Below are 27,473 nucleotides of genomic sequence, written 5' to 3'. Positions count from 1 at the left end.
TCTAACTAATAGTCATGAGCCTCCTGCTGCTACTTGGCTTGGCTAAACCCGGGGGAGGTACCCCCAAAGTCTGAGAGGCTGCAACAGGGAGGGATGTGGGAAATGAGGGAAGGGAACAGGAGGGCATTCATGAAGGCAGAGTGCAGTGTTTCTGCTGTTGTTTCATAATTCCGCAACAGGTTGGGGCTGGGAGAGCTGCAAAATGACTCCTGCCAGAGGGGCCCCCACATCCTCTAGTGATGTTAGCCACTTTTCCACAAACACATCCCTCGCTCCCTCCACTCCCCTCCTGGTAGCAGAAGGAGGGGGAGGCCCTCCAGGGGCAGAGAGGGGGCCACGCACCACCAGAAAATCCTGCAAATGCAGCTGATGGACCTGAGACAGCGCCCCCCCCACACACACCTGGCCCCCACCAAGACAGAGTGGGCCCTCTGGAGCTGGTGGTGGTGAGCCCCAAAGTTGCTCTTGAGGGACTGTAACCCCTGTGTCCTCCTGACTCTTCCCCAGAAAGGGGTTATTTCTTGGAACCAGTCCCGAATGTCTTTAACCTGAGACGTATTTTAGTGACCAGGGGTTCTGAAGCCACACAGATAAGAATTCAAGCCTTGGCTCCTCCGCTTGCTACCTGTTTAACTTTAGGCAAACTACTTAACCTCTCCAAGCCTCCGTTTCTTTAGCTGTGAAATGGGATGAGCATAGTACCAATATCACCAAATTATTTCAAGGAATAACTGAGACTGAGTCAAGTGTGCAACATGCAGTGCCTGACACACAGCAAGCTCACAGTACGCAGAGAGTATTATCATTGGCATTTCTATTATTATCACCATGAATGATGACTATGTTGATTAACAGACCTAGAGGTCGAAGACATAAGTGAGAGACTTTAAAGAACTGAAAAAGAGCCTGGCTCAAGTGGCTCAGTTGGTTGAGGGTCGTCCTGTGCACCAAAAGGTTGCTGGTTTGATTCCTGGTCAGCGCACACACCTGGGTTGCGGTTTGGTCCCTGTTTGGGGCCCGTACAGAAGGCAACCAATCAATGTTTCCCTCTCACAGTGATGTTTCTCTCTCTCTCTCTCTCTCTCTCTCTCTCATCAATAAAAACATGTATTTTTTTTAAAACTGAGAATGATGAAAGCAAACCGCAGCATAGTATATATGTTTAGTATCATTTTTGTTTTAAAGAATTAACAGTAAATATCTTTTTACAAAATATATTCTTATTGATTTCAGAGAGGAAAGGAGAAGAAGAGAGAGACAGAAACATCAATGATGAGAGAGAATCATTGATCGGCGGCCTCCTGTACTGTAACCGAGGCATGTGCTCTGACTGGGAATCAAACCATGACCTCCTGGTTCAGAGGTCGATGCTCAACCACTGAGCCACCACGGCCGGGCAACAGTGGATATCTTTAGAGGATGGCACTATGGTTATTTTTCTTGGTATTTTTTTTTTCTTCCAAGTTTTTTGAACTGAATAGGTATAATCTCCTTAATAAAAAAATTTTTTCTAAGAGCATTTAACAAAAATAAAAATTTAAAGATTGGAAATGAGCATTAAAAATGAGCTACAGATTAAAAACCATTGAAGGGTATATTTTAAACAGGTAAATTGTATGGTATATGAATTACATCCCAAAAGGATTGTTAACAAAATGCCTTAAAAATTATTCAAGGTGTGTGGGGAATAACCCATTCAAAAATGTTTTACATAAAAATGTATAAACTAAAGCAAAATAAGAAGAGAAAGAAAGAAAATGAGGCAAGAACTAAAAAACAGAACTCTTTTGTAAAAGTTAAAAAGTTGAATGACTCATTCCATCGGTGAGGCGATAGAAACCAATACTTGTGTATACTGCTGGTGGGATATAAATTGCTACAACTTCCAAAGAGAGAAAAATCAATGAAAATTACAAATGCTACCAAGGCATATACTCTCTGACTCAGCAAGTCCTTTTTAGGAAATTTTTCCTATAGTTATTCTACTATGAGAAATGATGGACCACAGCATTGCCTATAATAGTAAAAAACAACACTGGAAACAGCCCAAATGTCCACCAGTAGGTGGCTGGTGGGATACGTTATGGTACATCCATACAATGAAACAATATAAAGCTATGAAAATAAAAAGAAAAGAATAAGAAAACTGATGATTTCTGATATGGGAAGATTTTTAAGCTATATGATTAAGTGCAAAAAAATCAAGGAACAGACAGGATATATAAGAGATATGCTTACCCTTTAAGTAAAAAGTGGGCAAAGACTATAGATTTATATTTCCTTACATATGCATTCTGGAAAAATACATAAAAATAAGAATAGCTGAATGGCACTGAGTGAAAACTGAGCAGATGGGGGAATAGAAGTTTCCAGAGTGAAACTTTTCACTGTATATCTTTTTAACTATTTGATCTTAAAATCTTATGAACATACTACCTATTAAAAATTAAATAAAACTTCATATGCTTAAAGGAAGAAGTTAAAGAGTAAAATGATATGATAGTTGGGAGGGGTCTGGATGAGACAGAAGGGTGGATGTTAATGTTAAATGTTGAAGCTGATCTGTGGGGATTTGTGGTACATTTGAAATTTTTCATAACAAGTTATTAAATATTTAAAAGGTCTTCATAATAGTCTAAAGATAGAAACAATCTAAATGCCTATCAACTGGCAAATGAATAAGGAAATGAGGTCTCTCCATACAATTATTTATCGATAAACAGGAATAAACTACTGATCCAAACTACAACATGGATGACCTTCAAAAACATCATGTGACGTGAAAGAAGCCAGACACGTGACCACACACTATATGATTCCATTTATATAAATGTCTAAAAAAGGCAAATCCATAGAAACAGAAAGTAGATTAGTGGTTGCCTAGGGCTGGGGGTGGGAAGGGGAAGTGACTACTGGTATGGTCTCTAGACCAGTGATGGCGAACCTTTTGAGCTCGGCGTGTCAGCATTTTGAAAAACCCTAACTTAACTCTGGTGCCGTGTCACATATAGAAATGTTTTGATCTTTGCAACCATAGTAAAACAAAGACTTATATTTTTGATATTTATTTTATGTATTTAAATGCCATTTAACAAAGAAAAATCAACCAAAAAAATGAGTTCGCGTGTCACCTCTGACACGCGTGCCATATGCTCGCCATCGCTGGCCTAGACTTTAAGGGATGGAGAGAGGAGAGAAAAGTCAACACACTTCCTAATGTACCTAAGTGCCCGGGTTTCTTTGCAGGACAGCGGGGCAGAAAGCTGAGGAGTTTAGAGCCCAGGCTTTGGAGCAAGATAGAATATGGATTAATCATGGCTCCTCTGCTGCTTTGGCCATCAGATCAATGACAAGATACTTCACTTCTGTTACGCCTCAGCTTCCTCCTCTGTAAAATGGGCTGCAAAAAAAGGTACCAGCTTGAGGGGTGTAAGGATTACATACTGTAATATGTGTACAGTGATCAGCATGTAATTAGGGCTTAATAAATGGATGTGATTGTCTTCTATCTAATTTTCTTGTTGCCTACAGATTCATTTCTCATTGCAGATCATTAAGGAGGTATTGCACTTGGTTGAGGACAATTAACCAAGCTCCCAGCTCTATGCTCCAACTCTCTACATTGGGACCAAGCTGCCTAGTGGACCAACCCTGTCCTCACCCTGGAGGGACAATGCGAACTGCAGCCGCTGCCCCCAAAAGGCATCTGCCAGCCTCTCCACAGGGCACCTGCAAACCAAATGGGAGACGGGGAGCCAACCTCACTAGGCGAAAGAGCAAAGGCTGAGGGGCTTTGGGTAGATCTGTGAGTTTGGTAGAAGAAATATTATTATGGGGAGGATGGAGTAATTCTCCCCAGAGTGCAGAGAAAGAACAGCTGGGTCTAGGTTGGGGCTGGAGGCTGGCTGAGTTCAACATAAAGAAGGACTTCCTGCCCTGGCCAGTGTGGCTCAGTTGGTTGGGCATTGTCCTATGCACCAAAAAGTTGCCAGTTCGATTTGCAGTCAGGGCACTCAGACCCGCTCCCCAGGCTCTGGGCTGCTGCTCCCACTCCCTGCCCTGCCTGCCTTGGCTCTGGCCTCCCCTCCCAGGAGGAAGAGGGCCCAGCACAGGCAACACCACTAGGCAGCTGCCCCACCTTTCCCCTCCATCCCAGGACAGAGATCACAATGGGAAACACAGAGGTCTGGTTAGGGCTAAGAGCACTAAATTAAGAATGAGACAACCTGGAGGGCGGGGGAAATCCCAGCTCTGCCCCTTATTAGCTGTGTAGTGCTGGACAAGTTACCTAACCTCTCTGTGCCCCAGTACCTATCCCGCAGGGATGTTGGGAGAAGAAAGTAACATCATGTGTGTAAAATGCTTAGCACGGTGCTGGGCACATCGTTAACATTCCACAAACTGCAGGTATTAAACTAATGTTAAGGCTGAGAGAGTCACCACAGGTCCCCTTTCCCACCCCAGGTTCCTATGTTAAAAGGGACACATCAGGACACCACCCGGTCTGTGCCCGGGAGGGGCATCCAAACCCCTCCCAAGGTAGCAGTGCCTGTGGGGCCACACCCATTACAGGGCTGGGCCCCCTCTGCAGTAATGACCATGCTTCCTTAGGCTTTATGGTACTGGATGCTTTGTAAAGCAGTGTCACATGCACTATCTCATTAGAGAAGCCTGCGTGTATCATCATAATAGCCATTTTACATATTTTAAAATGCAGAGATTCAAGGGGGTTCCCAGCTGAAAAGAGGGGCTGACACCCAGGGCATTGGTCTCCTGGTCCGAGTCATTCTGGGCCTTCCTGGCAGAGGCGAGGCTCTGTCCTGCCCTGTCACACTCTCTCTCCTGCCTGAGCGTCTGTGTTCAGTGGTCAGGCCAGGGTCAAAGTCAGGGCCTGGTGGATGTCTGTGGAAGGCACACCCCCTCCCACTGCCTTGGCCAAGAGCAGGAGAGGTGGGGACGGGTCCTGGTCTCACTGGGTTGCATCCTCACCAACTCAGCTGTCTGCACAGTTGGTACCTGGGGCCATCCGTGTAGAGATGTGGGGAAGTCGGTGTGAAGTCCCACCAGTGGACTTCGGGGGCAAACCTCAAATACTAAGTAAACTTTTAAAATATTAAGTCTTACCAAAGTAACAAAGACAAGCCCTTCCAAAAAGAAGCTCCCTGCCCAGCCGGCGTGGCTCAGTGGTTAAGCTTTGACTTATGAAGCAGGAGGTCACAGTTCGATTCCCAGGGCACACGCCCGGGTTGTGGGCTCAGCCCCTAGAAGGGGGCATGCAGGAGACAGCCAATCAATGATTCTCTCCCATCATTAATGTTTCTGTCTCTCTCTCCCTCTCCCTTCCCTTCTGAAATCAATAAAATATATACACTCTCCACCTTCATTTTCAAGGGCCGGTAATTTTCTGAGACCAATACCATTTGGATGGAGATTTTGTTCCCAACCCAGACGTGAGGTGTACATGGAATTTCCCCCAGCAGGGCTGAGTGCTGGAGGTGCTCTCAGGAACCACATTCTTAATATGAATCTTTCAATCACGCTCCACAACAGCATCTTGGGTCAATGAGAGCCTTACTATTTTTATAACCTTTTTCATTTGCTTCTGTGAGTTTAAAATCAACAGAGAAACCAAAGGGCAATGCGCATTCCCAAGTCTTGTTGTCTCAGCTCCTCTGGGGAGGCACCAAAGATGGGTGACATGGAGTCTGCCCCTGCAGAGCTGTTCCCAGTGCAGGCGCGTTCAACTCTGATGTCTTGGGACAGTTTTCTGTCCCCGTCCCCCCGCCCCCCGCATCCCCGCCTTCCGGTGTGCCTGCAAGGCAATCCAAAATGTTGGTTTCCTGAGGCAACAGATGCTTCTCCTGGGAGCATTGAATTGGGGTAGAAGGACTGCCTCCCAGGAACTTTGCAAAGATGGGCGAGATGGCGTGGGACAAAGCGCAAACTTGAGCATCTGATGCTAAATCTGCACACCTGGGTATGCAACAGTAACTAGCATTGTGGCACTGTCTCTGGCTTTTAGGAATCTTACACATTAGATCACTAACACTGACCAACAAAGCACGTTTGTTAAACTAATTATAAAAATGGCCCAGAACAATTTCTACAAGGGGCACAAACACCAGCCTTTGTTTTGGGAAGCCCAGCATCCGTTTCCCCTTCCAAAGAGTACCCTGGTTTCCTTTTAGGGAATTCTCTCTCTCTTTTTATTTTATTTTTTTTATATATTTTATTGATTTTTTACAGAGAGGAAGGGAGAGAGATAGAGAGTTAGAAACATGGATGAGAGAGAAACATCGATCAGCTGCCTCCTGCACACTCCCCACTGGGGATGTGCCCACAACCCAGGCACATGCCCTTGACCGGAATCGAACCCGGGACCCTTCAGTCTGCAGGCTGACGCTCTATCCACTGAGCCAAACCAGTTCCGGCTCTCTCTCTCTTTTTAAATCTTTATTGTCGAAAGTATTATATAGGTCCTCCTTTCCCCCCCATTAACCTCTTCCAGCCCGCTCCCATTACCTCCCCCCCTCCCAGGCCCTCACCACCCATTGTCTGTGTCCACAGGTTATGCATATACGCCTACAAGTTCATTGGCTGATCTCTTCCCACCCATCCTCCCCTGCTTTCCCTCTGAGGTTCAACAGCCTATTCATGCTTTTTATGTCTCTGGGTCTATTTTTGATCATCAGTTTATTTGGTCCATTAGATTCCACAAATGAGTGCGATCATGTGATACTTATCTTTCTCTGACTGGCTTATTTTGCTCAGCATTAATACTCTGCAGGTCCATCCATGCTGCTGCAAATGTTAAGAGTTCTTTCTTTTGTATTGCTGCATAGCATTCCATTGTGTAGATGTACCACAGTTTTCTAATCCACTCATCTGCTGATGGGCACTCGGGCTATTTCCAAATCTTAGCTATTGTAAATTGCACTGCTGCTATGAACATAGGAGTACATATATTCTTTCTGATGAGTGTTTCGGGTTTCTTAGGATATAACCCAAGAAGTGGGATCACTGGGTCAAATGGTCTCTAAGAGCAACCTCACTGGGGTGGGAAGGGGACGTAAATCCAAAGGACTCACCCCTCTCACCACCAAAATCACCATGGTCCTTGCAGGACCCTTTGAAGACCTCCCACTTCTTCCCACCGAAGGGTAACCACAGGAGTTAAGCTGGGCCAACAAGGCCCTCCCAGGTCTTGGGCTTGAGACTAGCAACAACTATAGTGTCTAAGCCTTCTAGCAAAGTGAACTTTCAGAGGTTTTGACCACCTGAAGCAGCTGGTTCCCAGCCTCCCAGTGCCCTAGCAATACAGTCCCCTAACACTTATCAGTAAGTTTGTTATGCTAACTCCAAAACGGCGGTCCCATCAAAGCAATGACTTCCACACAGGCTCAGCCATCCTCAGCCTCTGCCACCTCAGCATCCCTCACTGGCCCCCAAGGGAAAACAAAGACCTCTGTCCACTGCTGACCTGGGCTTCTTATCCAGGAAAAAGCCATGTCAACATCAGACCCAAACACGAGCATGAGTCACACTCGCACGCTCCCTTCCCCTGGGTGCCGACTTTCCCAGACCCTGGGTGAGTTTTAAGTTTCTGATGCTACAGAGACTGACTAATTTCCAACCCACAGACTTCTGGGTTGATGGAAACCTACAGAAACCTCCTGATCCTTGAGGATGTACCTGTGAGGTCCCCTGAATCTCGGAGCGATCCCAGGTGGTGAACTCGTGAGGTCTGGGGCCAGCACTCACCGGCAGGCGAGGCGCTCTCAGTGAGGAGGAGCGAAGGCAGTGCTGGCCCCGCTGGTGCTGTGGTCCCGTGGGACCGACATGTCGGTGTGGGTTGGGTTTGGTAGCCTCTCCACTTAATTCATTCACCACCGATTGCGTCAGCGGCTTCTTCACAGCTGGCTCGCAACTCGTTCTGATTGCGTAATGGTTTGCCCTAATGCAGAACAAATGTCCTGTGCTTTTCTAAAGAGGAAGCAGGGTTTGTTGGGAAGAGCTGTGGCTGGGAGGCCTGGATCCCAGCCCTCATCTGCCCAAACAAGAAACAAGCTGTGTGACCCTTTCTCAGTCATTTCCTCCCTTTAAATCAGGCCACTAAGGGGCCTTCCAGGTCATTTCCTCAGATGCTACAGGCCCTTCTTCCAGTCCCTGCTGGAAGCAGGGTGTGGCGGACTGGAGAGAGGCAGTGGCAGGAACCTTTGCTAGTTTGTTGTGGACTTGCAGGATCACTGATTCCAACAAACATTTTGGTTTCTTAGCACCACAGTCTTTGAGGACTCAGGAGATTTCAGGGACAATTCAGAGTTCCTGGTCTATGAAGGGCTTTCCCCGAGTCCTCAGAATTAGTCACTCAATACCCAGATGTGGATCAAGTGGAGACTTTTCTAGGGGATTTGGGCCCTGTAGTTAGGTTAGTGTATCTCACTTAGAGGCAGTTGCATCATCTCATACTGATGAGTCTGCCGTTTTGGAGTTAGCAGATCTGAGCACAAGAGGTAGTGTAGCCCAGGAGAAAAAACTGTGAAGGTAGGAAAGGCACGGTCTGTGTTGGCTTTGCTGCTGACCAGATTGCTGTTCACCTTCAGGCAAGTCACTTAACCTCTCTGAGTCAACAGCAAAATGAAAGAATTGGACTTCTATTCATTTATTTATTATGTATTTCCTGTATCATTCAACACAAGGAGACAAGAAATTCAGAGTTTTGGAAAGGAGGGACTGGATACCCCCACTACCATTGAGGAACCCCAGGCTACCGGAGCAGTTGGAATTGCCCTGTTGAATTTCTAGCTGCACCAAAACGGAAGCACCGTGAGCTGCTCAGTTCTCACTGTTCACTAAAAGGAAGCTCACCCATCCGTCAGGAGAAAGAGGCTTCTTTTCTGCATTCAATTCTACAATCTGCTCAAACTTTCATTTAGATAGTGAACATTTACTGAGCATCTGGGAGAGGACCCTGTACTGCGCCTGCAACAGCAACCAGCCCGGAGGCCCAGGTAGGGACGGGGATTTCACCTTGGGGATTCTCACACAGTTGAGTAAGACAATGATGCCAATGGTGATCGTACAAAGAGGCTGAGAGGGACTCAGTAACAGTGAGGGTGTGACAGCAGAGTTGTGAATCTACAAAGACTTCCCAACAGCGAGCAAAATCACAAATCACTGAAGGGTACGCCAGTGACCTGGCTTGATGTGGGGACTTGATCTGGAAAACCAGGAGTGTGAGCAACTCACAGGTCCTGGAGACTCTCTCAATCACTAATCAACTCATCCAGCTTTTGACAGGAGTCAGATACTGGTCAAGAGATGCTGAGTGTCCTGCACAGGTCTGGTCCTAGGGCCTGTGCTTTTGACTGGAGAAAGAGCAAATCACATAGACTGATGCACAGAAACAAATCCAGAGACAGAGAAGCAGCGAACAGACCGTCAGACTTCAGGGGGAAGGCGGGCAGTGGGGGGGGGGGGGGGCGCGTAAGAAATCAACCAAAGGACTTGTATGCATGCATATGAGCATAACCAATGGACACAGACACTAGGGGGGTGAGGGCATGTGAGGGGGCTGGGGGGGCAGGGAGACGTCAATGGAGGGAAAAGGAGACATATGTAATACTATATGTAATGCTTTAAACAATAAAGAATTTAAAATTTTAAAAAATAACACTAAAAAAATAAATAAATAAAGAGCAAATCATGTTGCAATAGCAGTAAGTGCCTGCCTTTCCTTCTTATTAAAACTTTTACATTTTATTATAAACATTTTCAAATGTGCTGAAAGCTTTAAAGAATTATATAGTAACCACCAAGTACCCACGACCTATAGTCTACTATTAGCGTTTTGCTGTATTTGCTTTATCATATATCTATCCCTCTATCCACTCTTTCATCCATCAATTAATCAATCCCTCTTAATTTTTTTGGTGTATTTAAAAGAAAGCTGTAGACCTCAGTATACTTCACCCCTAAATACTTCAACATGCATATCATTAGCTAGAGTTCAAAATTTGTTTTGGCAAAATATATTAATCTTAAGAGTGCCTTTAGATGAATTTTGATAAATGCATACACCTGTGTAACGTAAATCCCCACCAAGAAACAGAACATTAATATCACTCCAGAGTTCCCTTGTCCACCCCTTTTTAAGGCACTCTGCCCATGCCCCCGCCCCACCCACATGGCCCCTGCTGTCCTAATCTGTGTTCTGTGCCCCGTGATCCTGGTCACTTCGCCACAGCTTGACCAGGGTGGACACCTGATCCAAAAGTGGTCATCCCGGTGTTGGCTAGTGGACCTTTAACTTCTGTGCCGGGCGCAGTAGGATGAGCTGGGCTCAGAGTCTCTCTCAGGAGGTGGGAAATGGAGAGACTGCCTGGCTGGGCAAGGACCCTGAGCTGAAGGCCATGAGGCCGATCTGGGGCTGGGTCACCATGATCACGGACCACATGCAAAATACAGGGAAGCCAAGCTGGTGGGGAACATGAGGGGACACACAGGGCCTCTGTGTGAGGGTCATGGCCCCTGAGGGAGGGACGGGAGAGAGGGCCTCGGTTTCCTTTGTCTGCAGCTGCAGGTCCAGGCGTCTTCTCTGAGCAACTGCCACTGTCCCCCTAAAATGGAAATGCAGATGCTGGCACATAGGACAGTTGATATGAAAATTAAAGAATCTTAAATGAACACCATCCCACTTTCATTGTTGATGGCACTGTGGCAGCAGCTCTGCTCCCTGTGCTGCAGAGCAGGCACCCTCCTTTGAGGAACCACAATAGGTGTTGGGATGGGAGATAAGGAAGAGGTTGGGGTCTCCAATGTTCCCTGCAACCTCTGAGAAGTTAGGGTGATCCTAGTCCCAGGAGAGGGTCAGAGATGGTGCAGCAGGGCAGGCGGGAGCACCCTGAGGTGGGAATCCATTTTTTCAAACCAGGAGGGGCATGGCTGAGCAGAATTATTCCTCTTAGGTACGTCCTCCTGGTATTTTTCTTTTTAATCCTCACCCAAGGATAAGCTTTTTTGATTGATTGATTGAGAGAGAGAGAGAGAGACATTAACTGGTTGCCTCCCATGGGCCCAGACCAGGGACTGAACCCGCAACCTGAGTATGTGCCCTGACCGGGATGTATGGGATGACACTCCAACCAACGGAGCCACCTGGCCAGGGCTGTCCTCCCTGGCATTAATCCATGCCTCTGTCATCATCTATTCCCCCACAGAACTGCAAGCACCTTGAAGACAAGGGCCAGGATGCCTTGTTCACCTCTGATTCCCTGGCACCCTGCACGGTTCTTGATGCAGGGTAGGGGTTTAATGAATATATCTTAAATGAATGAGGACGCCACACAGGGAAGCTGAGAAATCAGAGTACATAATTAAGGTAGCACTTACTAAGTGCCAGGCCCCATTCTAAGAAACTACTTTTAGTAAATAATCAAACCCTTGTATCTACCCTGTGATGTGGGTACTGAGGCACAGAAAAGTTAAATAACTTGCCCACGGCCACACAGCTAGTAAGCAGTGGAGCTATATTTGAACCCAACAATTAGACGCCGGAGTCCGCGGTCTTAACTCCCGTGATGACCACCGTCCTATCTTTCCTGGAAAAGCTTCCTGGCATATTACACCAAGCTCCTCACCCACCTGAGCCCAGAAATCAGGACCTGTAGGACGCCAAGTATGAAACTGGCAAGTACATCAGCAACCTGGCAACCAAGACATGGGTGATACAGCAGCCATACTAATAATGGTCAGCCTCCCTCCAGTTCAGTCAACATATAGTTCATGCCCGTTAGGTGCCCATTAGGTGCCAGCTCATTAGATGTCAACAAGACAGACATGTTCTTTACTCTCTAGGAACCGAGTGAATGGCATTAGCCAACCATCATTTGCGATGTGCCTGCTCTGTGCCACACCCCATGCACCTTGAGGCACCAGCTCTTTCTTTCCTTTTAAAATGGTTTTAGATTTAGAAATGCCCCATATTAAAGACAAAGAAATGTCCCGTATTAAAAAGAAAAAACTCTTTTTTAACATGAGCCTCATGACTAGTTATGCCCATTGTACAGGTGAAGAAACACGGGCTCAGAGAGCTTAGGGGTCAGGTCACCTGCCCCATGGTACCCACACGTATTTACAGGTGTCTGAGGGCAGCCCCTGCTCTGGTGGCACAGAAGTGAGTAGCACACACAGTCCTTCCGCACGTGGGCTGTGCATTCTAGTGGCGGGGTGAGAGGGAGAGCAGTGAACACAGAAATAAAACCATTTCCAGGAATAAGTGTGGGGAAGGCTGGAGAGAGGGATGGAGAGAAGGGCCAGCATGGTCAGCTCCGGTGTGGGAATGGGGGCGAGGGGGGGCGGTCTGGGCAGAAGGGATGACCTGTACAAAGGGCCTGAGGCAGGACAACTTGATGTGCTGAAGGGAAGACAGGAGGCCAGTGTGGCTGGAGCACAGTGAACGGAGGGGACAATATGAGATCAGTAAAGTGGGGGATTCAAACCCAGGTCTGGCTGACTCCAACATACACCACCGTGCCCAAGCAGCAGTGTGCAAGGGGGCTGCACAGGGATTGCCTTTAGAAGACCAGGGTGGCCCAGGTTCCAAGCCCCTCCTCTAAGGGTATGGAACCTGACCATGCAGCTTGAGTTTTCTGCATGTACAGGAAAAAAAAAAATCATTGCCAATTCTGATGACTCTCAGAGGTCTTTGGGGGAAAACCCCATCAGGTAACTTATGAAAATTAATAGTCCTAACACTTGATCTTTGAAGTGGTCTTGGTATGCAAGTACTCACCAGCAGGAAGCCATTTCAGAATTTAGCGTTTCTCTAATAATCATCACTGATGTCTTGGGGTTTTGACAGGCCCTGGGGACAGCTCAGCTCCCCCCCCCCCACACCCCCACGCTCACTCGGGCAGAGGACTGTGCCTGCAGGGATAGGGGGCTGTGAAATACCAGAAATGCCACAGGCCTGTGTCCTGGGAGAAGAGACAGCGATGCCAATGTGTTTGAGCAAGCCATGGCTCCTGGGTCATGTGGGCATGTGCCGGGTCACAAGGAGGAAGGGCCAGGCTGGTGGCATGACCACACAGCCCCGCTGGGACAGAGAGGATGGACTTCCACCGCTGAGCGCAGAGCACGGGAAAGTGGGGAGGGTACACACACAGAGCACTGGGTCCACGGGCTTGGAGGTGCCTCCGGTCCTCCACTACCCTCATTCTCCATCTTCGTGCAACGGACACCCGGCAGCCTTGAGGTAACAGCTCTTTCTTTCCTTTTAAAATGGTTTTAGATTTAAGATTTTTTTTTTTTTAATTCCCCAAAGTACAAAGACTAAGGATCACCTGGTCTGCCACCAGAATTCACAGTTTAACATTTTGTCAGATTAGCGTCAAGCCTCTCCTTTAAGAACACAACTGAAATAAGCGTTACAAATAAAGTCAGACTCCCTGTTGGTCCCCTCCCCATCTCTCTCCAGCAACACTCGCTGCCCTGCTGTGCTGTGCATCCTCTTCGGTCCATTGTTATACTTTAAGATACACACACACACACACACACACACACACGCACGCGCACACACACACACACACGCACACACACACACACACCCATCCAGGAACAAGAGACACAATTGTTTTGTATTATTCCAATTTGCATAAATGTATGATACTAAATTATCTGCACTCAAGGGTTTTCCCCCTCTGACATCATGTTTTTAAGCTCCATCCATGCTGATATACATTGCTTTAGTTCATTTATTTTATAACTGCAAGGTATTCCAGCCCAGGTGGATGGGCCTGAGTCCTTTGTCTGGAGCTCAGGTAACGCCAAGGCTTCCCCTGACCTCAGAGGTTCTGCTAATCTGAGAAACTTAAACCAACTGCAGGGACTCTGCCCAGACCACATCCTTCTAGTCCATAAAACCCTCCAAACCCCACTCCCGCCCCTGGATCATCCCCCCAGCTCCTGCCCCACCCCACTGCTTTGTCCAACCTGTGCATACTTCTTTGGCTTTTTTAGGTTTTCCATCCCAAATTCAAGAAATGCGGAAATTAAAATCCTTCACAAGTCTGTTTCCCCCATAAGCCATGCCAACAGGTGGTGGGATCCTGAGAAGTTGGCTCTCTGCAGACTCTGAGGCCAGACAAGCCTGGTTGAACCCTAGCTCTGTTGGCAGGTGACCTGCCCTCCCTGAGTCAGGCCCCTTGTCTGTAAAGTGAAGGTAGCAATACCCAGGTCACAAGCCAGCTGTGACAGTTGCGAGTAAAAGCAGATGACACACAACGGGCACATAGCAGGCCACCAAAAAGGGCTCTGCCTTTGCTCTTCCCCTGTCTCTCCTCAAACCCGCAGTCACAACGGTCTCTCACAATGCAATGGGACCACATCGCCCCTTTGCTAATGTGACTTCCCAGATTAGGTCAAGAAGGCTTTGCAGAACCTGCCTTGGCCTCCAGGGGTGCTTGTGCTGGAGGAAGCCAGCCGCCACGGCATGAAGACACTCAAGCAGCCTGCAGAGAGGCCCCTGTGGAGAAGAACTGTGGCCTCCTGCCAACAATCAGCACCAGCTTGCCAGCCATGTGAAACGGCCACCTTCGGTCCTTTCCATGACTGCAGCCCCAGCTGACAGCTGACTGTTACCTCACTGAGAAACCCTGAGCCAGGACCACCCAGCCAAGCCACTCCCAAATACCTGACCCACAGACACAATGAGGAAGAAGAGATGATTACTGTTGATTTAATCCACTATTGATCTGTGATGCAGCATTAAATTAGTAATATACAAGTTAACGTTTTGTCAGATTGGCTTCGAGCCAATGACAAGTTGTGTTGTTATTACTAACTTGTGTATGAATGCTAGTATCGCCCTATGTGTTAGACGCTATTCTAAATATTTTATATGAGTTAATTCATTTAATCTTCATAGCAACCATCTGAAATGGGAACTCTTAGTATCCCCATTTTACAGGTAAGAAAACCGAGGCACAGAATGCTTAAATAACTTGCTAGTAAGTGGCAGAGCTGGAACACGAACCCTGATGCTCTGGCTCCAGCCGCTGTGCCCATAACCACTATCTCATGCTGCATCCGTGAACAAAGCCATAATCAGACATGTGGCATCAAGAAGCAGGAAATGATCTCAAATTTACAGAGGCCAATTTCAAGGGAGGTAAGATGAGGGAAAGAAAAGAAAAAAAGCCAAACCTTTTCTCTTTCCCCAGATCTTCCAGGTTTCTATCCTTCTCCTTGGATTTCAGCTCTAACCACCTCCTCCGCCACCAGTAGGCTGGTCCTGGACCAGAACCAGCTAACTCACCTCCACCGAGTAAGTAAAATGTTACACAATGTCTACACGGTGTTTTAAAGCTCTTGTCGCATCTCCTTAGTTAGGGTTCCGATCCATGGAGATGACTACTTTCCCCGCTGCCCATTTGCTGATTCAATGCAAGTCTCATCCCAACTTCTTCAAATTGGCCAACGTCTTAAACCATATCAGGTAGAGCAAAATCACTCAAAGAAGACAACTTCATCAATGCAGGATCCGCAAATACAAAGCATACGTTCTCCAGGCCCCTTCCTTGCCCTTTGCAGACATGGCTAGTCAATCGCCTCTTTCCCACTCAGTCTGGATGCAGAAGCCTTCTGCCACCGCGCTCCCGACTGCCACTTCCACAGGTTCTGAGCTGGCAGGAGAGCTGAGGCCTATTTGTCATTCTGGCTCTAACAGGACAAAGATGAAACACCAAAAGCAACGGACTGGAACTAATCTCTCTCCTTCCCAAGGGAGTGAAAGGCTTCCGGTCTCCACTGCCCTTACCCCTCCCCCAAAACCCACTGTCATCACAGCCAGAGCTTAGAAGGGATTTTAAAAAGAGAGGACACTACAGAAAACATTGACCTGGGTTATAATGATGGGATGCGGATAAGGGCCCATGCTGAGGTGCCCCGTGACCGTAGATCAGGGGTGGGGAATGTCCGGCCCGCGGGCTGTATAAGGCCAGAGAAATCATTTGGTCCAGCCCTGCCAAGGCATTAGGGGTGAATTAACTAAATGTTTGACCAAATATTGCAGGCTTATTTTTAAGTCGATAATTTTGTATGGGCCGTGAATTATGTTATAAATATCCAACTGGCCCTTGGGAGAAAAAAGGTTCCCCACCCCTGCCATAGATGCTAGTGAATTAAGAACTCAGCAGCAGATGGACCAAGAACTATCCTGAAGTCAAGGTAAACCAGGAACGCAGCCACATTCTTTATAAATAACTTTCCACTGAAACTTCTGAGCACTTTTTTTTTAATATACATGTATTTTTATTGATTTCAGAGAGGAAGGGAGAGGGAAAGACAGAAACATCAATGATGAGAGAGAATCACTGACCAGTTGCCTCCTGCATGACCCCCATGGGGATCAAGCCCATAACCCAGGCACGCACCCTTGACCGGAATCGAACCTGGGACCCCTCAGTCCGTAGGCCGATGCTCTATACACTGGGCCAAATCGGCTAGGGCACCTCTGAGCACTTTAGAGAATGGCTGTGAACACATGTGAGACAAGAGCTGTCCAATGGAAATACAGTGCAAGCCACATATATAATTAATATTTTTCTACTAAACATATTTAAAAAGTAAAAAGAAATAGGTAATATTAATTTTAATAATAGTTTATTTATTTAGCCCAATATGTTTAAATATTATCATTTCAACAATACTCAGTATTTTTTAAAAATCAGAGGTATTTTAATTCTTTTTTTTTTAATACTAAGTCTTTGAAATCCAGGGTGTATTTTACACTTACAGCTCATTTCAATTTAAATACTAAATTTTCATCAATAATACTTGATCTGTATTGAGATGTCATAAATTTACGTTTGGAAATATAGATCTCACATATTGAAGTTCTTCTAAACACTCCTAAAAGTTTTCCAAGAACTGAAATGAGTGTCTGTGTTTAATTTAAATCAATTAAACTTAAATTCAATGAAAATTTCAGTTCCTCCTGTTGCACTAGCTCCAGTTCAAGTGCTCGATGGGCACGTGTGGATGGTGATTACTGTCAGGGCCACCGCAGGTCGGGACCATGGCGGGCTCTGCCTACCCATGCCAGATGCTGGCCTCCCATCAGAGCCCCTGTGCCTATGCTCAGGGAAACGAAGGTCTGGCTCCTCGGAGCACTCCTGCTCAGGCCTGTCGTCCCGCAGCTGGCTTCACTCTCTGACCAGGCCCTTTCTTACTCTCTCTGCTTGGCTTGCCCACAGCACTGCACCAACACGGCTCTCAGATCTCTGCAGTTCTCAGGCTCGCCCACCCCACCTGGCTCCAAGCCCCAGCCCCAAGGCCCTGCCTTTTTGGAAAAGCTGTCCAGGTGATGCTATCTTCTCTGCTATGCAAACCAAAACAAAACAGAAACCAGGGTTGGCAACCATGGGGTGCATCCAAGAGGAGCCATTTCCTTTGGTGTTTGGAAAGAGGGCCCTTACCATTTCATGCCCCCAAGGTGGCACCAAGGCTGTACTAAAGCATCAGCATGGGCAGCTTCTACGCTCTACCAGCCGAATCCCTTTGGCTTTCCCTCCAAAAGGTCCTCCATCACCTTCCGCGGTCCCTGCAGTGTGTCTGCTCTGTCCCTTGGTTCCCTTTCTTCCTCTGGTCTCTGGGGCTAGTGAACTAGGTCAGGGCTGTGGTTCAGTCCTGACGCCTCACACCTTCAAGGCACCAACACCACCGCAGACATCACTCATGGATCACATGTTCTTTCTCCTGAGCCTCTGGCTGGGCTCTACCTCAAACTCTGGGATACTGTTTCAGCCTCTCACAGTCCCCCCCAAAACCCCCATCCCAGTGAGAGATTTCACAGGGAGGGGAAAAGATGGCTTTCAATGAAAAAACCTGGTCCCAGACATCTGAGGCACTAGAACAGCCGTGGGCAAACTACGGCCCGCGGGCCGGATCCGGCCCGTTTGAAATGAATAAAACTAAAAAAAAAAAAAAGACCGTACCCTTTTATGTAATGATGTTTACTTTGAATTTATATTAGTTCACACAAACACTCCATCCATGCTTTTGTTCCGGCCCTCCCGTCCAGTTTAAGAACCCATTGTGGCCCTCGAGTCAAAAAGTTTGCCCACCCCTGCACTAGAAGCTAACCTCCTAGAACTGACCACAGATTTGGCACCTTTGGAAGGTCTCCGCTGACTGTGGCACTCCAAGGCCAGGTTCCCTGGAAATGAAACACCTTCAAATGTCAGACGCTGTTTATTTAAAGAAGCCAAAAAACCAGAGCTGCTGTGAGAAGATAAGGGATGAAAATCTGAACTCTGAAAAGCACACCTAAAGGGCGTGACCGGCAGGAGTCTGGGATTGAGTGTGTACTAGTATGGCCTGAACCACTAACATAGAGCACCCGCCTCAGCCGGGGACCCATGAAGCCATATCATACCAGTCACCAGGGCACCGGGGAAGCCACCTGAACGTCTCAGACACAGCCTCAGACAGGCCTGGCAGAGCCATCTTCCTGACAGCAGCCCTTTCGCCCACTGCCTGCCTGAAGAAAGCTGTGTGGGGTCCTTGATCCTGCCAGGCCTGGGTGCCCACCCCGGTGCAGGTGCCCACCTCTGTGCCCGAGGGAAGGTCTGGACACTTCTGCCTTCAAGGGTCTGTGAGTGCAGAAGGGGAACCTGCGGCAGGAAAGGGCAAGAATTCCAGGTTACCACATGGCCAGGAAACATCCCTTCCAGAGTCCCAAATGCACCTGAGGACACGATGAGCCAGCCGAGAAGCACAGGGCAGCTGGATCGGGTACCACCGCACAGAGGAACTCTCCATCCCACACAGATCTCTCCCTCTAGGGCAGCGGTTCTCAACCTGTGGGTCGCGACCCCTTTGGCGGTCGAACGACCCTTTCACAGGGGTCGCCTAAGACCATCCTGCATATCAGATATTTACATTACGATTCATAACAGTAGCAACATTACAGTGATGAAGTAGCAACAAAAATAATTTTATGGTTGGGTCACTACATGAGGAACTGTATTTAAAGGGCCAGAAGGTTGAGAACCACTGCTCTAGGGGCAGAGCCCTCCCCATCCATACCTCTCCAAAATTTCAACAAGAAGGCCATTAACTTTTGACTTTTAAATCTCTTCAGGCACCAGCACCCGCCATGCCCCCACACCAACTTCACACTCACACACACACACACGCACACACACACGCACACGCATGCACACACACACTCACACACACACACACTCACCCACCCACACACACTCACACACACACGCACACGCATGCACACACACACACTCACACACACACGCGCGCACGTACGCACACACGCACACACACGCATGCACACACACACACTCACACACACGCGCGCACACGCACGCACACACGCACACACACGCACACACACGCATGCACACACACACACTCACACACACACAAGTACCGCATTGATCTCACATTATGAAGAAATGAAGTGTTCGGCCATGGAACATTTCTCAAAGAGCTTAGGTGTACCTGTTTAAGGACCGACACTGTTTGACCATACTGCTGGAAAATTTCCTGAGCTGAATGACATAGGTCCCGGGTGTACCCAGCCCGTACACGGAATGTGATTTATCACTTCCTGGTGACTCAGGGACATGTTTCTGAGCCCGTCTTTACCTCAGCCTGTGAGGCCTTCCACTTGGGCCACTTTTACCCTTGCTTACGCTGTCCCAGCCAAGCACACCAAGCACACGCCCTGCAGCGATGTGCCCTCGGCTTTGGCTACCTGGCACACTCTCTCCCTAAATGCCTGCAGGGCTCACTCTTTCCATTCAAGCCGCGGCTCAAACACCATCTTATCAGAAAGGCCCTTCTCGGCCATCTTCCTGTCCCCTTCTACTGCTTTCTTTTATTTTCCTCCATAAACACCCAGCTCAGGTACATGCGACCCGGCATTGCCCTGACACGCAATGGGCAGGGCCCTGGAAGGCAGGACAGGCTACCTGTAAACGCTCCCCAGGTTAAGTGAGGGAAAGGAAAGAAGGGGCTATGGGAATGTAGGACTCAAAGGGCCTCAGAGGGGCAGGAAAACCTCTGTGGGCCTCTGTGCCCAGGAGCAGGGAAGATGCTAACGACCAGCACTTCCTCCTTCACAGCTTTGCCTCTGACCAGCCTTGGCCCCTCTCCTTCCCGCTTGGCAGCTCCGAGGAAGCAGGGAAGGACAGCACAGCAGCAGCGAGGGGTTTCTTTCAGTCAACCCTCCACCCTGACCTCTGCGTGTTTGGCCAGCCCTGCATCCCAGGGCGCCAGGTCTCATGTGGTGCAATAATTGGACACTATTTCAAACTGTTCCAGAGCTGCCGACATCTCAGGGGACAGTGTGGACAAGGAGCCTTTTCCTCCTCCTCCTCCCACTGCTGTGGGGAGGAGGCGCTGACTGCTGACAGGGAGTGTGAAGAGAAACCCTGGGCGGCCTTTGGGCCGTTCGATGATGGACGGGCTCAGGGAGAAAGTTCTCCTTCTGGTGAAAGGAAATCTCTCTCGCTGCAGCTTTCACTCACTGACCCCAGTTCTGTTCCTTGGAACCTTACAGAATCATTCAAAGAAGTCTCCTGCCTTTTCTTTTGGCTAAATGCGAAGCATTGACGGGGAATTCAGAAATGAGAAACACGGTTAAGAAGTGTACCCTTTACTTGAGGAATCAAGAATGATTTTATTCAGTCTTCAAACAGTTTTAAAAATAATAATCTTCAGCCCTAGCCTGTTTGGCTCGGTGGATAGAGCATTGGCCCTCGGACGGAAGGGTCCCAGGTTTGATTCCAGTCAAGGGCACGTACCTCGGTTGCAGGCTTGATGCCTGGCCCCAGTCAGGGGGCATGTGCAGGAGGCAACCCATCAATGTGTCTATCACATCGATGTTTCTCTCTGTGTGGCTCACCCCCTCCCTTTCACTCTCTCTAAAAATCAATGGAGAAAGTATCCTTGGGGGAGGATTAACAACAACAAAAATAATTATCTTCATGCCTTTATCATTATAACATTAATAGGTGCTTATTATAGAAAATGTTGGGAAGAGCCAAAAGATGGAAGGGGAATTACCCATAATCCTACTTTACTACGGCTAACATTTCATTCTATATGGTTTTGTGTTTTTTCCCCAACAAATGTTTATGGAGTGAATACAAAGCAGGGGCTGCTTTCGTTGCTCCAGGAAAGACGTGCTGATGCATCAGACTTGGATCTTGCCCTGAAGATGCCTCAGGGGAAACGAGACATACGCATGGCCATCAGAGGCAGAAATGCTGGGTGTCAGAGGCACGCACTAGTTGCCAGGTCATGAATCTCTGTAAGCCTCACTTTCCGCGCATGTTAACTGGATCGGATAAATGGCACCTTCCTCACAAGTTGTTGAGGGCATTCAAAGCTTGTAAAGCACCTACCACAGCGACCAATGAGTCAGCCACCATAAATGTAATACAGAGGTAACAGCGATTACAGAGGCTGGGTGGGTGCAGAGCCAAGACCACAAGTCTCTCTTAGAGAGAGACTAAGCCACTTGTTTCCAGAGCAGGCTCTACACCAAGCATGTCAAGCTCAAGGCCCATGGGCCGCGTGCCTCGTTTACTTGGCCCATGTTGGCCTTTGAGTTTGACATGCTTGCTCTACACCATCTATAACCGCTTCAAGCACGGTGTCTGGTCTGGTGAACTGAATTACTGCCCAGCGTAACCATCATTGACTCTTGTCTGAAAGCTCTGCTCCCTGCTCGCTTTGAGAAGTCTTGGGTCGCCTGTCTGTTTAGCTCTCTGTGTCTTTGCCCTGCTGTTCAGCGGGAAGGTGTCTCAGGTCTCAAGAAGCAGATGGGGATAAAGCTTCAATCTTCTCACTGTAATGAACTGCTTGTCTCCAGGCTCACCTCTCACCCCAGGGCGGTTTCCTCCATTACAGCCAGACAGACAGTGCCCCGGGAACTCAGCCCAGCCTGGCCTCTCAGTGCCCCTCCACATGGACCTAAATGGCACTTCCAGAGCTCCACTCGCAGAGCCAACAAACAGCCACCAGAGAAGAAAGCCAGGCCCAAGGCCCTGGGAGCAGCCAGGGGTAATCCCTGTTAAGGCACAAAAATAAGGGACCGGAATGAGCAGCGCCCTACAACCAATCCCGTGCCCTTGGGCTCCTCGGGGCCTCCCGGGGAGGTGACTCAGGCTGCAGGGCCCTTACCAGCCTTGGTGACTCTGTGCTGCCCCTAAGGCCCACGAGCAGGTCTCAACATGACCCAGGACGGGACCCCAGGACGGGAAACCAGGCCCTTTCGATCTGAACATTTGGCAAAAGGAGTGCTTGTGCTTCTCCCACCCCACTCCCTTTCCCGTGTGCAGCACCTAGATAAATTTAATGTAAAATCACTTTCTGTCATTTAAGCAAATCATATTCCCACCGTTCAGAAATTCGCACGTTATAAATAAAATATAAACCCAGACAGATCTGATTGAAGCCTCTGCTCTCAGAGGACAGCGCCGGGAAACCATTCTTTCCTGCGAGGTAAGGAGGGATCCCGGCGAGGCCTGGGGGTCACCGCGGGACCTTCTCCTGACAGGGGGTGTCCCTCCACAAGCCAGAAACCTCACAGGACCCTTTGGGACACCTCCTTTAAAGCTATTTATCCACTTCTAGAACTGAATACGCATATCTAAAGATCAACACATCTCAGAAACCATTTCACACACAGAATAACCAAGGTCCAGAGTTGGTAAGTACTTTGTCCAGGGTCCCTCAGCAGTATCTCAATTGGAGGACAAGAAACTCCAGTTTAGAAAAATGCTTGCCCAAAGCTTCCCTGGTTCCAAACAGGAAATGTTGCAAAAGAGCACACCTATCTTGAAAACATGTCTTTTTAAAATACTTCTGTAAAGTGAAATTCCATGTCACACCTTAACCTGCATCCGCCTTAACCTGCTAGAGAATTCCTATATGGAAAACCTGGGTCCCAAACCCATCACACATGTTCTTCCTGGCGGTGAGGCCTGAAGGCTGAAGGCCGGCCCTGCCTGCTTCACCGCCTGTTTTTGCTGCCGTGCAGGCCCAAGGCAGCGTGTATCCATGTGGACTCAAGTGGATATCCCCAAGCCCAATGCCTTGCCCATGAAGTGCAGCATGGAGAAATCACAAACCCTGCCCCAGCCTAAGAAGCCAATGAGGGATGCAGTCAGTATCTCCCTTTAGTTTTACCAAATCCATGACCAATTTTTCCCATCAAAATCTGTGACACATGGGCTGACAGCAGGACAGAATATTAAAAATCAGGGCCTCTCCGAGAAATCCAGGCCTTATGGTTACCATGCCGACACCCCACGATGCCAAACAAGTGCCTCTTAGGTCCAGAAGCAACTTGGCTGGCTGCGGAATAACCCAGACATTGTGAACACAGAGCTGCCTCCTGGCCCGGCTGCTTTGCAGACCCTCCCTTTCCCAGCTCAGCTCTCTGCTTCCCCAGGGGAGTGAAGATGACGATGCCTGTCTGAATTTTCTCATCCCCTGTCAGCAGGGCTGGCCACATCATTCCCTAAGAATCTAAAAATCCCCACGCAGCGTCCTGGCCCAACTAAAGAGAGCCGGCCGGGTTTAGGAATGGCAAGACTAGTGAGAGGTGAACCACAGAGTTCAGGGAGAAAGCCAATCCTCAGCTGCACCTGCCCCTTTGAAGTTAAACAAAGGGTTCAACTCCAGGAAAGGCTGAATCTGCATTCCCCTTTCTCCTTGGTTAAGTCGGGCTGGAGCTGGGAACGAATGAAATATGAGACGGGTGTGAAGCTAGGACCACTGACTGCTCCCAGAGATGGGCAGAAAGCTTACTTCACTCATCAAACCAGCACTTCAGTCTTGCTGTGTGCATCCGTGTGGGGATGCAAGAAGCTTCCCGCACAGTCCCTGCGTGATCGTTTACATTCAATGAGGAGACGCGGCAGACGACTGGAATAGCACTGAAGTGAAATACCTCAGAAGACAGGGATACGAGGCAAGGCTGTGACAAAGGCAGTGTGTGCCTGGGGACCACTGATTATGGAGCAGACACCCAGGGCTAAAGCTTAAGAACAGGAGGGAGCTGGCTATGACCCTATGTGGCCCGAAAAGGCTCTGCCACTCACTCCCCAGGAACTTCCACTCTCCCTCTCTTCCTGCACCTCCACTCCCTAGCTCCTCACACTTTAAACCTGGCTTCCAGTTCACGGCCCTTTTCTACTCTGCAGCAAGTAAAACCCCAGGGGAACCAGGACAGGGGGAGAGAGAGGATGTTCACTAGAACTGCCCCTGCCCAAGACCTTAAATTGCCCGCCCTCAAAATGAGTGCTGCATGCCTCCAGCAGTACCATCCCCTACCCCCCATCCCCACCCCCCTCCTCACTATCCCGGGGCCTCAGTCTGAGCAGCCTTCTGGGCTGATCTCCAAAGGCCCCGGGAGGAGCCGGGGAGAGGTTCAAGAGCAAGGTCAGGATTCTGAGGCCGAGGTAAATGTGATGAGACCCAGCCTGGGGCTCTGAGCAGCAGCTTCCCTGTGCTCCCTTCCCTTCCGTGTCCCCTCCTCTCTCCCCTCCTCCTCCTCTTCCAGCTCAGACCCTCCTCCCATCGCCTCACACAGAGGCCAGAACATCTGGCCAGCCTGCCTGTCTCCTGCCGCTCTGGGCCCACCTACCCTGAGACTCAGGATAGAGAGGGGCGCAGCCCTTGGCGTGGGGTTCCCTCAGGACCTGGGGCCGCTGCTGGTTTGGCTAGTCCCACTCCAGTCTGTCCGTCCACCCAGATCCCCACACTCTGGGGTCTTGACACAGGAGGCTTTTCCTCATCAGCCTTCCTGTCCAAACATCCACATGTGCTTTGGAACCAGTGTCCTAGAGGCAGGGACCCTCGGCCCAGAAAGGGACATTCCACCTAATCGGGCTCACTCCCAGAGTTCAACCAGGCAGGGGTCTGGGAATTGGGGGAGGGGGCTGGGGATAACCCCAAAGTCTCCTCAGGCAAAGCCAGGAAATATGGTTCCTTTGCAGGGGATCTTTACTTCTTCCCAGTGGGTAACGAGGCAGAATCTGGAACAGGATGGGAATATGAGAGCACTTCCACACCGACCCCCCCTCCCGGCCTCCCCAACCCACACACACACCATATTCTCGGGGCTCAGCTGCCTCTGCACAAACATCTCGAATTCTCCACACAAGCCTTGGCCCTCCTGACCCTGCACCTCCCTCCCCAGGCTCACGTCAGAATGGCTGCCCTGCTCCACTCCCCACCCTCGGCCCCACACTTTGCTCTTCCTCCTCCAGGTCCTCGTCTGGCCAGGCCGCATCCGCCCAGCAGCTGGTCCCCGGGGTCGCCCAAGGCTCTCGCCCATCACCCGCCCCCGTTGGAAGGCTGGAAGAGCAAAGCCCGCAGAACGCGCCGCGGATCCCGCCTCAACAGGTGCCCCAGCCACAGATCGTCACCCCGCGCCCCGGCAGGCACGCCCCCTGCAGGACGGCGGCGACTCCGCACGCCCCAGCCCAGGTCCCCAGGGAGCCCAGGGCCCTCGCAACTCCACCGAGGCCCTGGTCTCTGCCGCCTTTGTTTCCCCGCTCGCCTTGACCTCTCCAGGCTGACCTCGTGAAAGGAAATCTCAGAGCCCGGGCACAGACACTGCCCGCTCACCTGTCGTGATGGGGTGAGGGGCGCGTACTGGATGAGACCTTGCCCGGAGCCAGAGAACCCGGGGGTGTTAGTGGAGAGTACTCCGCGCCGAAGAAGCAGGTTCAAGCTGAACCGAGCTAAGAAGGGGACGCAAAGCCGGGCGCAGCCCAGGGCGACCCGGCCTCACCTAACGCCCCCACCCCCACGTCCTCGGCCCCCAGGAGGTTGAAGAGGGTGTGCGGTGCGCATGGCCACCTACGCGCTTAGCCGAGCGCAGTTCCCACTGCCGGCTCGCTGAGCGCAAGGTCCAGCCACCTTCCCGGGCGGGCGAGGCACCGGCCACCCCCGGCCCCAGCCCGGCAGCTCAGTGTCGAGAGAGCCGCCACGTTCCCAGTCGCGCGCGCACGCCGGGCCCACCAAACTTGCAGCACTTTCTCCCAACCCCCACCCGCTGTCACCCTCCCTCCATCCTTGCGCCCTGGCCTCGCTGGCCCGGTGGAGGTTGCCATAACAACATGCAGGAATGCTCCAACATATACAAAGCCAGCAGGGAGCGGCGGGCACACCGCCCCCGGCCCAGCCCCACGCCCTCGGCAGCCGCGCGGGGCTAGGACGCGCGCCGCGGCTCACCAGCCGGCTGCCCGGGCGCACAGAGAGGACTCACAATGAGCGGGATGGTGCGGTCTTCGCGGAGCTGCTCCGGCCTTCCGCCGGCCTTCTGCGCGCCCCGGCCGCCAGAGGATGCGGCGTGGGCTCGGTTGTCCTGCCATAAGTAGTAGAAAGTGCCCAGGATCCAGGCTACGGTCAGGATGGCGATGGCATTGGCGCGGATCTTCCTCATGGTGGGCGGGAGGGCGCCCCGAGTGGGGGCCCGGGCCGGCGAGCTCTAGGGGTCGGGGCGGGGGCGCTCGCAGCCCCAGCTGTTTGTTTTCGCTCGCGCCCGGCTGCTCAGTCCTGCAGAGCAGAAAAAGGAGAGAGGTGGGGGTTGGGGGGGTGATAGGGAGAGACAGGCGCGCGGAGCGATCCTCACGGTCCTAATGCCCTTCAGCCCCGCGCGCGCGCTCCCCCCGGCGCCCATTCATTCGCGCGCAGCGCCCGCCCGGCGCTCCAGCCCCCTCCAGCTGTCCCGGCCGCTGCGCTCCGCTAGAGCAGCGCTACCGGTGCGAAGCGGCGAAGGAAGGCCCCGCGAGGCGGACGCCCGTGGCGGAATGGCGACGAGCCAGAGTCTGTCTCGGCTCCCAACGCTAGGCGACAGAGCGCCCGGCGGCTGCCCCCGCGCGGCCTTGGTCGGTCCCGCCTACCGCCATCCACCCCCCGGCCGAGCGGCCCGGAGTCACCGGCTGGAGATGCGCGACCCCGGCCCGGGCCCGCGCTGCGGAGCTGCGGATCCGAGCTGCGCTTGAATTGCGCTCTAGCGCGGGGTTTAAGGTGTGTTCGGCGAGTCCTCGGGAAGGGGCGGCTTGGCGGGAGGAAAGTCTCGAAGTTTGCACCGGAATCCTCTTCGGCCTAGGAGTCCAAGCGTCCCGGGGACCCGCCTCAGGAGAGAAAGGAAGCTGGTGCACTTGACATTCGAAGAGAGGGAAGGAGACGCGACGCTGCTGCACAGCCAGTGAGAGGAGAATGGGGGTCCACCCCACCCACACCTTCCAGCTTTCATGGTGCTTCCCTCCATCCTGCCTCAGTGTCCCCTGGACAACCCTGAGGTCATTTTCACCATTCCATCAGGAAGAAGGGAGGCCAGAGAAGCTTGAAGATGCGCCCAGGGCCAGGCGACTAACTAGTTAGTGGGCAGAGCCCAGTGTAGAAGCCATTTCTCCATCTGACAC

At 50.5% G+C, this 27,473-nt stretch overlaps 1 protein-coding gene across 2 annotated transcripts in view; it reads right to left on the bottom strand.

Moving 5' to 3' along the window:
* GALNT16 (polypeptide N-acetylgalactosaminyltransferase 16) overlaps positions 1 to 26,939 on the bottom strand; it is an 84,789-nt gene extending 57,850 nt beyond the window's left edge. Inside the window, exons 1-2 of one of the 2 annotated variants that reach the window (XM_036311110.1) lie at positions 26,806 to 26,939; positions 26,312 to 26,601 (exon numbers count right to left, since the gene is read on the bottom strand). In XM_036311110.1, coding sequence (XP_036167003.1) covers positions 26,312 to 26,488 — 177 coding nt within the window. In that variant the 5' untranslated portion in view covers positions 26,489 to 26,601; positions 26,806 to 26,939. Of the gene's footprint in view, positions 1 to 26,311; positions 26,778 to 26,805 lie in introns of those variants that run through there. The other variant, XM_036311111.1, reaches the window with a different exon arrangement.
* Between the last annotated feature and the right edge of the window lie 534 nt (positions 26,940 to 27,473).

The sequence above is a fragment of the Myotis myotis genome, unplaced genomic scaffold (genome assembly GCF_014108235.1).
Source record: "Myotis myotis isolate mMyoMyo1 unplaced genomic scaffold, mMyoMyo1.p scaffold_m19_p_1, whole genome shotgun sequence".
NCBI lineage: Eukaryota > Metazoa > Chordata > Mammalia > Chiroptera > Vespertilionidae > Myotis > Myotis myotis.
This window is presented reverse-complemented; position numbering and strand designations above follow the sequence as displayed.